At 37.5% G+C, this 14,509-nt stretch overlaps 1 protein-coding gene across 1 annotated transcript in view; it reads left to right on the forward strand.

Moving 5' to 3' along the window:
• The window catches only part of gmds (GDP-mannose 4,6-dehydratase), a 178,955-nt gene that overhangs the window by 39,400 nt on the left and 125,046 nt on the right, over window positions 1-14,509 (forward strand). Inside the window, exons 5-6 of the mRNA XM_032572964.1 lie at window positions 12,295-12,487; window positions 14,128-14,232. Coding sequence (XP_032428855.1) covers window positions 12,295-12,487; window positions 14,128-14,232 — 298 coding nt within the window. The remainder of the gene's footprint in view (window positions 1-12,294; window positions 12,488-14,127; window positions 14,233-14,509) is intronic.

Raw genomic sequence — 14,509 nt, forward strand, 5'->3', positions numbered from 1 at the left:
AAAATTAGACTAAAAATATGTATTTATTTCCTCTTTTTTCCAAATAATTACTGCAGCTGCACTCCATTCAGTAGCTTGTAGAAGAACCTTTAGCAACAATAACTTGTTAATCCTTATCTGCCTGTTTAAGACTGTTCCACATATTGTTGTGGATACATTTTGGTCACACTTTAGTATGCTTTTTCACTTTATTAAGGCCTGCAGACATTAGTGTCTGCACCTCTGTCTTAAGACTGCAGCTGTTGTACAGGTGGTCTCACATTTGACTCATGAATACGTTGGTATACAGAGGAGTTTGTTGATGTCCTTACTGCGGACTACTCTGGTCCTGTCAGTACAAAATAAAATAAAATCATAACCTCTCCACCACTGCCCTTGGCAGTTTGTATGATATATGTGTGAATATCCTGTGTTTAACTTTCCTCAAAAATGATGTCGTTTGTTATGACCAAACAACTCTACTTTGCCATCACCCATTTAAAAGACATTGTTCCAGAGTTGTAGTCCTATGTTGTGCTGCCATATTATTAGTTTTGATAAAAGATGTCAACTTTGTCAACCCTTCTAAACAAGCCATTCTTACTTTCAAAATCATGCTGCTATGAGTTTTAACATTTTACATGCTAACTGAGACCTTTTGAAGCTAAGGTTGAACTTTTGGGTTGTTTCTAAGATCTTTTGATCTGATATTTGCTGGGATGTCCACTCCTGGGAAGCATGACAACCATCTCAAATGTTCTCCACTTGTAAAAATTCTCTCTATGGAATGATTGACTTCAAATAGTTTGGCAATTACCTTACAAATGGCTTGAAATAACAAGCAGATGAAATGTCTAAAATCAAACTCATAAAACACGCGGCAGCAATTTGGAAATAATTCTGTTCAATTATTTAGATGTTTTTCTTTTGCATCTATATGCTTCAAATACTTATTGGTGTCTTTGCAATGTTGTCTGCGGACTTGATTCTGTGGCTGAACTGTAACTTTAAGAGTTAACAATGTTGTGTCAGAGCAGTGTCAAACCTGTAGGCTATCTGAAGCCATTATAATAGAGATAAATGATAGAGATTAAATTTCCATCTCTGCCCAAGCTCCACAACATTATGTTAAGACTGATGACTGGTATTAACGTGGATTACCGGCTGTGTGTGTCTGTCTGTTTATACACACTGAGCTAATTTTAGCCTTTGTGCAAATATTCTTGTATTTACAGGCCTGTTGCACTTCCTCCACACAGCACACAAACGTTCAGGTCACATGTGAATGTTTCGTAAGTTATGTCTCTGTGTGAGCAGAATGAGCTTTAGAAAGCAGAATTTTAATCGATAATTTTTTATTCCCTTAAATTGTACATTTTGTATTTTTAGACAGATCAGAGTGGATTTGGCCAACCCTCTTTTAAAAGTACAGGTCTGCATGCTGATCTGTGGGCCTGAACCTGAGTCACCTGTTTTAAGTTGGACAAGAAAGTTTAAGTGTGATAGTATTCTTAGCAAAATTATTACATTTTCTTTTTTCTTTGTATTTTAAGAATGCAAAAGTCTGTTGATGTTACAATGAAGTGGGTATTGTTATGCGAGAGAGGAATGAAACAGGAACGTGGAGGGGGGGAGGCGTTGAGATAAGAAAGTGCTAATGTCTCTAATTCACTCCAGATGAAAGCTTTTGGGCTGACGGGGTTGGGATGGATGAGAAATGTCGGCCACGCCTATATCACACCATCTTTTAATGAGTCTCCTAATGTTGAAAGATGGGTCGTAACCATAGAAATAAAGAGCAAAACACACATGGTCACAAACGTGATCTCCTCTAAAGTGTAGGTGGTTCATCAGTCTGATTCAACCATGCAGTCTTCACTGTGTTTTTAATTTGTCTTTGCGTCAACAGTGTCCCAGCCTGAGGAAGCCTCAAAGGTTTCTGCGTCACAGTTTGATTACATACTTAGGAAATTAGATGTAGGAAATTAAACTTATGCACTAATTGTCACCTGTTTAACCCTTAATTCTTTTTTCTCAGTATTTTAAATTTTGAAAGGAATTTCTTATTAATTTTAAGTAAGAAATTTTGAGCTTTAGAGTGGATGAGAACTGTATTTCTTTGCATATTTTGAAGATGCACATAGTTATGTCTAGGTAGATATCTTTATTGGAACTTTTATAATTTGATATCTGGTTATGAGTTTTTTCTTCCACATAACATAAATCCACATATTTACACTTTTTTCAAATGGCACCAATCAGACACCTTTAATGAAATACCTTTAATAAATACCATCATGTCTAAAGGACATGATGGTATCATGTCGTTTAGACATGATGGTATTTACAACCATCATGAAACTGCTGGATCATAACCTGGATCCTGCTTGTTGTCATGTCTACGACGGTCATGCAGCTATTGATCTGTTTCTGTCCAAGGGGTCCTGGGTGGACTCAGAGAGGTGTGAGGATTCCAGAAGGCTGTGTGAATCTAAAGCCATAATTCCCATGGTGTAAAAAAGTTCCACAGTGGAGTCTTCAGATGACCTTTTAAAATCAAATTTCATGTTAATTTAAATACCAGAAAAAATATTAACCCTACAAAAGCAAGTCATTTAACAATTGGTCCACTCTAGCAAAAACAATAGTTATTTATTTATTTTGGATGTCAGAAGGCTAAAAAAAGTTTTAAAATCTTGCTCTAAACCTTAACGTCTGTTTGTCTGTGTAATGAAAATAAAGGTGGCGCCTTGTGCTTCAAAGGTGTGCCATACAAATGTAAGAATGTTATGAGAATGTGTCCAGTTGACAAAATTATAGAATAAAAGCAGCAAGCTGCAACAATAACATCATGGAGCATAGTTTACAAAAAGCAACAGCAGGGCAGAGCTGTGTTTCCACATGGGAAGATTAGGGTCAGGATTTATATCACTGACTTCCGCTGCTCACAAGGAGGATATTTATCAAGTGAACAGTGCGGGATGGGATGTTTGTATGCGCTGCCAGATGGAAAGGAGCATGGTGAATGTTGGTGAGGGAAAGATGTTTGGGAATGATGGAGTAAAGAGGGGGAGTTGCTAGAAAAGAATGCATCAATTTAAGTCATTCTGAATTGTTGTCTCTGTTATCCGAGTATTGTTCACATCACAGCTAAATGGACCAGCAACAGCTTTACTTTAGGTAGCTGGAGAAACAGAAGACCAGAATGCAATAGTTGTCCCTAAGGTCTGGTAAGGAGTCTCATGTATTTGAGGTTTTTTATCGCCTTTACAGTAAAACCTTACTTTGAAGTAATGGTCCTGGTCTGCTGATTAATTAAAGTGTTTAGAGTTACACTGCTGGGGGAAGTAGTTATCAGTTGTTGGGGATAACAAGGATCCATCAGCTTTGTAGTTACCTGTAATGAAAAACAGAACAAAATCCAGTAAGTACATTGAACAATTAACATATATTTTTAAAGTAGAACAGAATAGAACGATAGTAGTTATAAAAACATCAATGAAAATGCAATGAAACAACAAAATAGAATACATATTGAGTAAGCCACAGAAATGACGCATTAAAACTATAGTATGTAACTTTAAAAAAAAAAAAAAATGTTTTTTTGCATATTTGTTAAAATGGTCACTTTGTCATGACAGAATAACATGAGATAATCTGTGAAAAAAGTGAGCTCCTGTGCTCCTACTACCATCTGAAATACATCGCTCAGTTAGAATCAACCAATCAGAGCTGGGAGGAGGGTCTTAGCACTGTCATTCAAGCTTGTGTACATGCTGCTCACACCTTCCCCCTTGCTCTCTGAGATGCTGATTTATTGTTTTTCCCAGTTAGTAACTCTTAATTATTATTAATTATTCAATTATTGCAAGTCATATTGGACAACAGTATTTACTCATATAAAATTATACTAATATCTAAAAGTTGTCTGTGGCTCAATTTTTTTTACCAGTGTCTTCTAATGCATAAAGTCTTCACTTATTAGCCTATTTCAATCACAAAATCCATTAGTCACTTTAAAGATCTGATTTTCTTTGAAAGCTACCATACCCAAAAGAGCAGTCGCACATTAGGATTTTGATGAAAAATGCCAGTCACTTTAGTCCCTATAGCTGCTTGCTCATTTTGTGTGGATATGTGGCTGTGTGTGCATAAGTCTTTTTTGTAAGAAAATTCTGTATTAAAATGTCAATAAAGATCTCCAGGATATTTTGAACTTGTGGCCAAATTTTATAAACAAGATAAATAACAGTGACTCAAACAAAGAAAGGTGATGATGGTGACACTATTACAAACCTCTCCTGGGATCTCTGTTGTGAAATTCTTATGAATTATCACATATACCAGAACCCTAGCTGCATGTCCTCACATAATGAGGACTCCTCCACTGAAGCCTCCTGGGCATGACCTCAGCTCACCGCTGTAGGACCTGTTGCTATGTTTACGCTTGTATTTGCGATTGTGGGGTAGCAATAACTGATTGGTGGTAAATGTCTTCAGGGAAGATGAGCAGACTGAGGGAAAGAAAGAATGTGAGGCTTCTACAGTTCTTGAATGACTTTTCCAGGGAGTTTCTATTCCTGGCTCTCTGATCCATGGAACTGATGTTAAAGGAACGGAGTGTACAAATCCACCTCTGCTGTCTGCTCTTCAAACGTTAAAAAATATTATCTTCGAATAACCAACAGTGGACGGCATTATGCACAAAAGGAGATCAAATTGAGAAATGAAAAATTTGTTGCCATCATAAAGCCTTTTGGCATAAAAGTGGTTGACTTGATGAAGCTGGTTGGTTTCCTTTCATTCATTCAGGGCTTTCAGAGATAATTTAAAACACTTGTTAATTGTGTTGCTGTCCATTTGGTCTTGTGTATTTCTCGACCCTGAAGTCATTTGTCAGCTGTTTTGTCTGGCCTGAGTTTTTTTTTTGTTTTTAGTGTGCTGAAGAGTAGTTTCAAATTATCGTTCTATATCTGTCCATTAAAATAAAGCTACAATAAAATTTTTTGGTTTTTTTTCTGTGTATGTGAAAAAACAAGCAAGTCTAAATGCTAAATCTAAGTAATTAAAACCACCTAAATCAAGCATCCCTCATAATCTGTGCGTTAGAGTTGAAATGAAGCTGTGGAGTGAACAACCACCACCAGTTCAGATCATGTCATCGATCAACAATAATGCGTGCAGACACCCAGAAAAGGAGTGAAAAAGGTTAAGAGGAGCGCTGCGAGGCAGACGGGGACTTTCCAGACGCATTGTCAAAATGCTGAATTTGACAGTCGATCTTCAACTTTCTGTCTACCTGCCCTGACATAGTCTGCTCTCAATGCACTTCTCTCCACTTCTGTCTCTATCAGATTCACCTGATATGTGTACATGTTGTTATTCATTACCATAGCTGCAGCAACACTTGCACTTACTGAGCAGAAGACGCCTGTAATTAGACAAAAAAATGTAGGGATTGAGATGTGATTGTAATGATGAGTGAACATCAGAGGGGGGGATTTGTGGGTGGATGCATGTTCTGCCATGTGGAGAGCCGAGATTTGAAAAATTAATGTTCACCGAGAACTCTCTTTTATGTTTCAAGCACTTAAGTTTATCTTATAAATCCCATCTCCCAAGCTCTCTTTAAGTAGTTTTGTGTTTAGCATCACATCATACGGCTGTGCGAACACTGAATAGCCACAAAAAAAAGAAAGACCTGAACAAATGAGGGATGAACTCTGTTTTAAAATCATGTTGAAGCAATTCATGTCTTTGTAGAAGGTTGCCACGAAACACAAAAACCATAATTTGTGAAAATTTCCACCTCAAAGCTGATTTAAAGCCAGATTGAGACTATAAATAGTTACTGTTTGCAAACACTCTGCACATCTTCCTCTTTTTAGCACACGTGAGGATTAATAGTGGCAGTAAATATTGGACTTTGGCTTGTTGCAACAGACATGAATGAATCTATGTGGTGAATTGCTGTACTTATTTTGCAGCACATAGACAGGTTTTTGCTCACATTCATACAGCCCAGAAGGAAATGTGCTGCGTAAGAGGATTGTATATAAAGGTAATTTATTTCTTATTGCAAAATACACATGTGGACAGAGTAGAAAAGACCCAACAAAAATTTACAAACAATCCAATAAATTCTAAAAATTTGGTGAAAGTAAACAGAAACTTAATCGAATATCAAACCTCATTAAAACCATGTTTACCCGAGCCACCAGGTAACCTGTCTGCTTAATTTTATTGAAACAGAACCAAGAAAATATTTTTTTACACGACTCATTTGGCATAATTTGGAAATCGTTTTGCCTCTTTACTTAGTTTATTGGTGCCTGAAATTAAATGCAATTTGAAGAGCTGAAACATTTTAGTGTAAGAAAAATAAAAGCAAAAAGAAAACAAGTCTGTCTGTCATATTTTTTCACAACAGTCTTTGTCCGTTTCACTTTTGTCTGTCATTGAAAAGACAAAAAAGGCTCTTGAGATATTTGAAGCACTTAAGCTATGTTATCGGAGGAGTTCTTGCAGCATGTATATTCTATAAATAACTTCACTGTTGGGACTTCCTTCAGGTGCACTTTAATTAAAGCTCATTAAATCATGTCACTGAGGTCATATTTAATCTTAATGCCCCAAACATCCATTTACGCCCAGGATTTTCATTTTGAAACTCTTGGCATTTGGTTGGTATCTGTAGTTGTGTGTGTACTGTACACTGATGTTTGCTGAAGGTCTCCTCAGGTATTCGTGCCTGTGGTTTCACCTGATATTTATCAGACTGGGGAGCGGTACTGCGCGTTGTGACCCATTTAAGCGGCACTTGGTTCCCAGTGGCAAAACACCGGGGTGGAAAATGCGTTCCAGCTGGATGATGCAATGCTGCATCCTTGTCTCGGTTACACTCTCATGTCACTCACTATTAATATACTTCTCTCACCGTTTGAATTTCTTTCATTTCTCATTGTGTCTGCATTTTAGGGAAAGGCCATTTGGCACAGTGCGAGGGGGAAAATATAGCTCTCATGTTTTTGTAAAAGGTGTGTGTGTTTATGCACAGTGACACATTCCAAGAAGATGGAGCTCGAGGCGCAGAGATTCCCTCTGGAGTTTCATCACAACACAGTGGTTCATGATGATGGAGATGCTGCACTGTTTGCAGAGAGTGAGCTGTCAACGTGGGCTCACATACAGCAACAGTAGCTTAGGCTACAGTTTTGGAAAACATGGAAAGTTTGTGTCACACTGGCCTACTACGTTGATCCTCTCGTAACTTATTGTGACACTTGTTGACTTTGAGCTGCACTGCATGGGTTTGGCTCTGTCCTGGAGGGAAATCAGTCTGTTTGTCTTTGGGAAAACACAACTGCCCTAATTTGGGTCGGCCTGTAACCTATTGATTAAAGGTGTAATTGTCTGTGGTTCCTCTCCACGACCTCCCCTTATCACACTTAAGCATGAACAATTTTTTTTCCAGATTCTGTCACATTTTCTTCCCCTTTCTTTTCTCCACCTTCAGGATTGATTATTGTCTTTTTCTTTCCTGAGTTAAGTCGGAAAAAATAGCAATGTTTGTAAGAAAAAAGAAAAGGCCTCAGGTGATCAAGCCAGGAACATTCACATATCAGCTCAGATCAACAGTTATGCAACATTTTTATCAGATGCATAGAAAGTTTTAAGACAAACCCAGAACAAAGCCTTAATAACCTTAAACTGCCATTTGTCCAGTCTCACATCTCTGCGTGTGTTTCTTCTTGTTGTTTCAAAGCGTAGACTGATAACGCAGGTAGTTTTATTGGATTTCTCAATGACCTTATTGCCTTCTTTCTACTTCTTCCTTTCCCATGATCCCCTTTTCTTTATTTTCTTCCCCTTCTCTTTTTCTTTCACCACTTCCTTGTCCCATGTCACCTTTTCATACTTCTATTCTTTCCGTTTTACCTCCCCTTCTTCATTTTGACCTTCTGCTTCTCTTTTCATACTTTCTTCTCCCTGTTCTTTTTTGTTTTTTCTCCTTCTCCTTTATTTTCCAAATCCTCTTTCTCCTATTTATTTTCCTTTGTGCTTCCTACTCATTTTCTCACCTCATTTTTTCTTATTTTCTCGTCCCTCTTTTTTCGCTTTTTTTATTCTGTCTTTTTTATACTTTTTTGTCCTATTTCCCTATTCCTCTGTTTCATTTAGCTGTTGTTGATTTTCTTCCATTACTTTATATTCTGCTTAATGTCCTATTTTTCCTCTCTTTTTCTTATTTGTGTTAGCCTTCCTATGCCTTTTTCCCTTACACCTTGATCTTTATTTCTTTATTTAACTTTCTTGCCTTTCCTAGCTTTCCTGTTCTTTTCATTCTAATCCTCCTGTTTTAACTTTATCATGTCTCTTTTTTAGTTCATCCTTTCAGCCTCCTCATTCTCACTCTCCTTATTGTTGCCTCTTGCTTTGCTGTCTTTGATTGGCTCATGACCTTTTGTAATTTATAAAGTGCTTGCAACATCTGTTTGGTTAAAATTCAGCAACTGAAGTTTGAAATTTAGGTTGAGTACCTGTTTTATAATATTGCAAATCTTCAAAGGTTCTGTCATAATTCTGGAAAATCCAGCTGTCTCCTTGTTCCAGCCATTCAACTAAAACTTTCACCCTTAATGACAGGTGACAACTTTTAGATAAAATTAATTCTTCATGATACTCAGAACAGCATTGATTAACATTTATTATGACAATGTTGGTCAAAGTCCACCAGAACTTGCTGCCTGCAAGTGGCTTTACAACAAGCAATATGGGATTGGCATCCTTAATGTGTGGCATCAAAAATCAGTTTCACTTGTATGAATAATGTCTTCAGTATTCTCACTACATTCCAAGCAAATGGCAAAGTTTTTAAAAAAGTTTTTTTTTCCCAGTAGTACAACCTGTGAAGACTAGAATAAGTTAAATACATAGTAGATCTATGCTTTAACTCCCAATTTTTAACTTTAAAAGCAACAAAGTTGCTTGTCTTATTTTCCCACCCTAAAAAGAGAAAATAGCTAAGATGCATCATAAGAAGCCCCAAATTAATTTGACATTGGTATCCCTGATGAATCTATGTGAAATTCTGAATGACACTGTATAATACATGGCACACATTCCTTTAAACTCTCCTACACCTGTGTATATACGACTCAATGTCTCCATTTGTTTCTCTATGCATGAAAATGAAGGCCATGGCTAAATTCATGTAGCTCATATTTACACACATGTCGCTACTCTTGGGCACATTGTCAGTGAGCACACGCCTGCATACCTTCACACACTTATGGAGTCACATTCCACAATTTCATGCATGCATTTCAACAAGCCCCTGTGTGAGCACGAAAGAAGTGAAACCGCCAATTGCAGCACAGATATCCTGTACATTTAGAAGCTTTTTAAATGGATGCTTTGCTGTCAGGCAAAATATTTGCTTGTCAGTGCCCCCCCCCCCCCCCCCCCCCCCCCCCCGAATGCTGACAGAGCTTGGCTGACTTCCCAGAATAGAAGAATATTTGGCAGGTTGTCTGAGAGGCCCAGCAGTCACAATGACACTCTCCCCAAACACACACATTCTTCGAGTGGTGTACGCAACCGTGATCGCTCAGGCTGGACATAACATAATGATAGAGAATGGAGGCATTAAAGCAATTTGTTTGATTTAAGTTGTCAAGAAACACTAGGCCATGGCCTTCTCAGCTGGTTTTGATAGACGCTGCATGTGTGTCCCATGCACTTCATCTCCAGAGGAGAGCTGAAGGGAAACACGCACTGTGATGTGTGTGGGAAGGAGTTTTTATTGTGGGATGTAGTAGCACAAAATAAGAGTGGTTTTTACCCTCTGTTGGTGGTTGTGTAGTGTCACGTCTTTGTGAGTCTCGTCTTTCAACTGTTGAATCAAAACATTTATGTTTGTCTGCTAACATGAACTTCTGATTTTCTATACCGCACATGCTAGTAAGACTCAATGCAGAGTTCAAAAAGAGACTATGTATGAGTATATTTAAAGTCTTTTGAGTACAGTCAGTTGAAATAAGTTCAGTGTTTTACACTGGACAGATTGTAAATGGTAACTATCCTGTACTTTTACATCACCCCAAAGCACTTAAAACTACATTAAGTTATTCACCCAGTTGCACACTGATTTTTGTTCAATTACCATCTTACAGAAGTGAGGCTGCAAAATTGGCTTTACTCTTGCCATACGTCCATAATGGCCAGATTTTAGAAGGGCACAGTCAGTTGGACCTTGTGATGTTCTTCACAAATCTTCTCTAACAAACCTCTGCTATTTTTGCCAAACACAGTAGTTGCAATTAAATGTAATAACATAAGGTTTTTGAAATGTGACACATTTAGAAAGAAGTCTAGGATCTATGAAAAATGTTTAATTTTCTTATATAGATAATTCATGTCAAAATACAGACTCTTTTTTTTGTTTATTAAGTGGGCAAACATGCATTAAGCAAATGTGTTTCATGGTGATGTCAAGTCGAACACAATAACTTAGACTACAAAAAGGCATTTTAAGGAGTTTTATGAGTTTTTGTTTTTATATTAACAGAAAACAACATGCAACAGGTGAAATAAATTTAAAAATCTGCTAAATCTACAGAGGAAAACAGTTGTTTTATGTGGCTCCAACAAAACTTACAACTCTGAAATAATTCCAAGATAAAATTCAACTTCCTTCTGTGAATATTGTGTAAAACTGCATCTGTTTGGTTTTGTATCCAAATGTTTCAAGTTTTGAGCCAACCTCTTGTGTTGTGAGTGTACACTGTCATTATGTAATTTGTGCTGTGTGTCTCTGTATAAAGTACCCTCTCACTTTCTCTTGTAATTGATGTAAATATAAATGAAAATGCCAGAATGCAAAGTAAAAGCATGAGTGGAGCGTCACAGGTAATTACACTGAGTTGCAGAGTGTGATTGAACTTGATTAAACCTCCTCCTGGTGTGTGTGCACGTCATGAGGGAAATAGAGGCCCAGTGTTCTCGGATCCCAGCTTTAAATAAGGGGTCTTTATCTACTCGTGTGTGCGTGTGTGTGCAGCGCTGGTGTGAACACCCTACAGGGTTGGAGTTTTATTCCTCCATTTAGATGTGGCCCATGCGGCTCGCACCAGGTGTGGTGACCACTAACCAGCTTTTAACCGTCACGCCTGATTGGAAGCTTGAGGCCAAGCTGGCACACGCTCAAACTTACGCACTCACAGCACACGGCGTCACACATACACTCGGGCCTTCTCAAAGCCATTTCTAATTTAAATTTAATCTCCCACAAAGCGTTTATTAAGCTCACACTTTTCACCGTTTGCTGTGGAAGGAGGAATTCTGGAAGTTGTAGTAGGAATTTTAGAAAAAGTCTGATTTGCTATTGTCTAGAAATACCTTTTTAAGTTTAAAGTACATTTTGTTTAGCATAATTTTTGGTGTTGTTTTTTGAAAATTGTGTAGTAACAGCTTTGTGTCATGACCCAAATTGCTAACGTATAAGAATATAATTCATTGCTATTCTTAATGTGTCATATTATTTCAGCAACAATGTTTATATATTTTTTTTTACAGTAAATCTTCTCTACATTTATTTCATTAAAGGAAGTTACAGTTGTTTTGTCATTTTTTTCTGTTGGGTCAATACAGGACATGGGAGGTAAATTGGGGCATCATGTGTGATGGTTTGCTGCTGGAGGGACTGGCACACTTCACAAAATATCATGAGTGAAGAATAATATGTTCAAATATTGAAGCAAAGTTTCAAGGCCTTTGATAAGAAGCTAATAAGTCTTTAAAATGTACAACGACCCTGACTATACAAGCAACTTAGTTGTAATGGTGTAAACCAACAGCCTACAAAACCAGCATGGAGGAAATGAAATAGTTTTTGTACCCCTAACTGATGTAATACAAGAAAAGTTTGCTGTAGTCCAATTTAATGGCAGGCAGTGAGAAAAAAAGTAAGTTTTTGTTTAATGTATGTAAATATATAATTTCAACTCTATGTTTGACCCTCATTTCACATAACTTTTTTTACTCTTTTGGATATCTCCGTAATCCTAAGTACAAAGTGTCCACATACAGTATCTTACAAGTTTATGCATAGTGATCATGGATGGTGCAAAGGAGACATTGTTTCCTTGGTGCATTCTGATTTTTTCTTCCTTCATTTTGAATTTTACAGCTCAAAACCAAAATTCTGATTTATTGTGTGTTCTGCAGGAATAAGGAGAAACTGCAGTTTTTTGGTACAGATCTTATTATTAGTATTGAAAATGTCTCATTTTTTCCCCCTCTTTTTGTTCCCAGATTTCCTTTGACTTGGCTGAATACACAGCCAATGTGGATGGTGTGGGCACATTGCGTCTCCTGGATGCAATCAAGACGTGTGGTCTGACCAGCAGCGTCAAGTTCTACCAGGCTTCCACCAGTGAGCTGTATGGCAAAGTCCAGGAGATCCCGCAGAAGGAAACCACACCTTTTTATCCCCGCTCACCTTACGGTACAACTAACTAATGCACCGAATGCTGCAGATTCACGTGGCAGCAAGCATGAAATATGTTCTCTGTTTACATTTGTCAGGGATTGCACGTGATCATTTAAACACAGACAAATTGCATGAAATCCCTGCTGCACTTTATCTTTTTTATGAATAAACATCCTTATGAATGTGTGTGAGTGAATAGAGAAGTGCTTTATAGTTCTAACTCCCTTTGAGTTTGCTTCACACCCTGGGGCCAAACGTCGGATTGAAGACTGGAGTGGTTCTCTTTTTAACAAAGACACCTTTATATCCACAGCACTCAGCACTCACTTTCAGCTCACACACACACACACCCACGCGCACGCACACGCCTAACACCGGCTGCACACGTGTGTTAGCGATCAGGTTTAATGTTCTCTGTTGTCTCAGTGCTCTCCCGCCTGACACTTTCCCCATCTGTCAGCACTCAATCTGAAGCTGAATAGGAGGCGCGTACCAAGCTGCTCCTCCATTAATTAGACCTGAGAAGTTGGAGGCGGAGGTTGCCATGGTGAACTCCCTTCACCTCAAGTTTACATCCTGGCCTATGGCTTAATCAACAGGCACCTCCCTTCATTCGCTTTGGTATTTGACTCATTACAGGAGAAGGGAGGATGAGGAGGAGTTTGGTTAAAGATGGTGCTGCTTTAGTCAATCACAGTCTCAGATTCACACTCCTGAAAGAAGGAAATGTTTTGTTGATGTTCTATATTTAACTCCAGGATGTGGTTTTATGGTCTTCCTCAGCAATTTTAATTGAAGAAGCATTTCTTTCTCTCTCTGCTTTTTACTTTGCTACATTAGTTTAAGCAATTGTTTTATTGACTGGTTTCAGTTTTTTGTTTTATTTTAATAAATAACAAAGACAACTTTGTTATAAAATTTTATCTTTCAGTTAAATTAGAAATCTCATTATTTTCAAAACAATAAAAACTTACAAAGTTTACATAGACATAAAATTCACATAGACCTAAAATATTTATGGTAACTATTTTTGCAACCTACATTAATCTGCTCGTTACCTGTCACACAAAATTAATATAATATACTTTAAAGTTTGTACTTATAATGTGAGAAAACTGTAGAAACACTACTTTTTAAAATAGCATTTAAAAAGTAGTGTTCATCTGGCTGTAGATAAATAGATTTTATTTTTACGCTTTAGCTTAATCCAAAATCCTTTGTGCCTTCCAAAAATATTGAGTTCTTTAAATATTTCTCTAGGTTTTCAAAGAATTTAAGTTTCATGGGAATCAGCATGTTTTCTGATAAATATTATTTTCAACTTTCAACTTTTGGAGCGATGGAGCATTGGAAGAGCCCCTATTTGAATAGCTCAACAATCCTGTCATATTTGAGAAAGTCTTTCCTGCCTTTGCTATGACAGGGTCATGAAAGTGTGAATCCTTGAAGGAAGATGACATGAAAGTCTGATATATAAACAGATTTTGACATTGCATGGCCATGCTTTACTGTACAAACCTGCAGTAGGAGGACCTCCAAACAAAATTTAAGGCTGTTTTTAGGCTGAAATATACGTAAGTACTGTATATTATTTGTCTGTAACATTTCCTGTTTTCCTTTACTATCTCCTGTTCCACTTCTGTTTGTCCTCTCAGGAGCTGCTAAGCTTTATGCCTACTGGATTGTGGTAAATTTCCGTGAAGCCTACAACATGTTTGCTGTCAATGGAATCCTGTTTAACCATGAGAGTCCGAGGAGAGGTCAGTGAAAACCATGACTTCTATTTACTTTGACCTGTAAAACAATGTATCTGAAAAATATACTCTGTATTGCCAAAATTATTGGGTTAACCATCCAAACAGTGAATTGAGTCAGTCCAATTACTTTCATATCCATATGTAATAAAACCCAGAGGGGGCAAGCTGATGACGAGGCGGATGGTACATAGAGGTTGCCAATTTTCTGCTGATTCAACAGCTATGGTTCTATATACTTTTTCTGGTTGTCAGTTTGGCTCAATAACAGTGTTCAGAGAGA

Source organism: Xiphophorus hellerii, chromosome 9 (assembly GCF_003331165.1).
Source record: "Xiphophorus hellerii strain 12219 chromosome 9, Xiphophorus_hellerii-4.1, whole genome shotgun sequence".
NCBI lineage: Eukaryota > Metazoa > Chordata > Actinopteri > Cyprinodontiformes > Poeciliidae > Xiphophorus > Xiphophorus hellerii.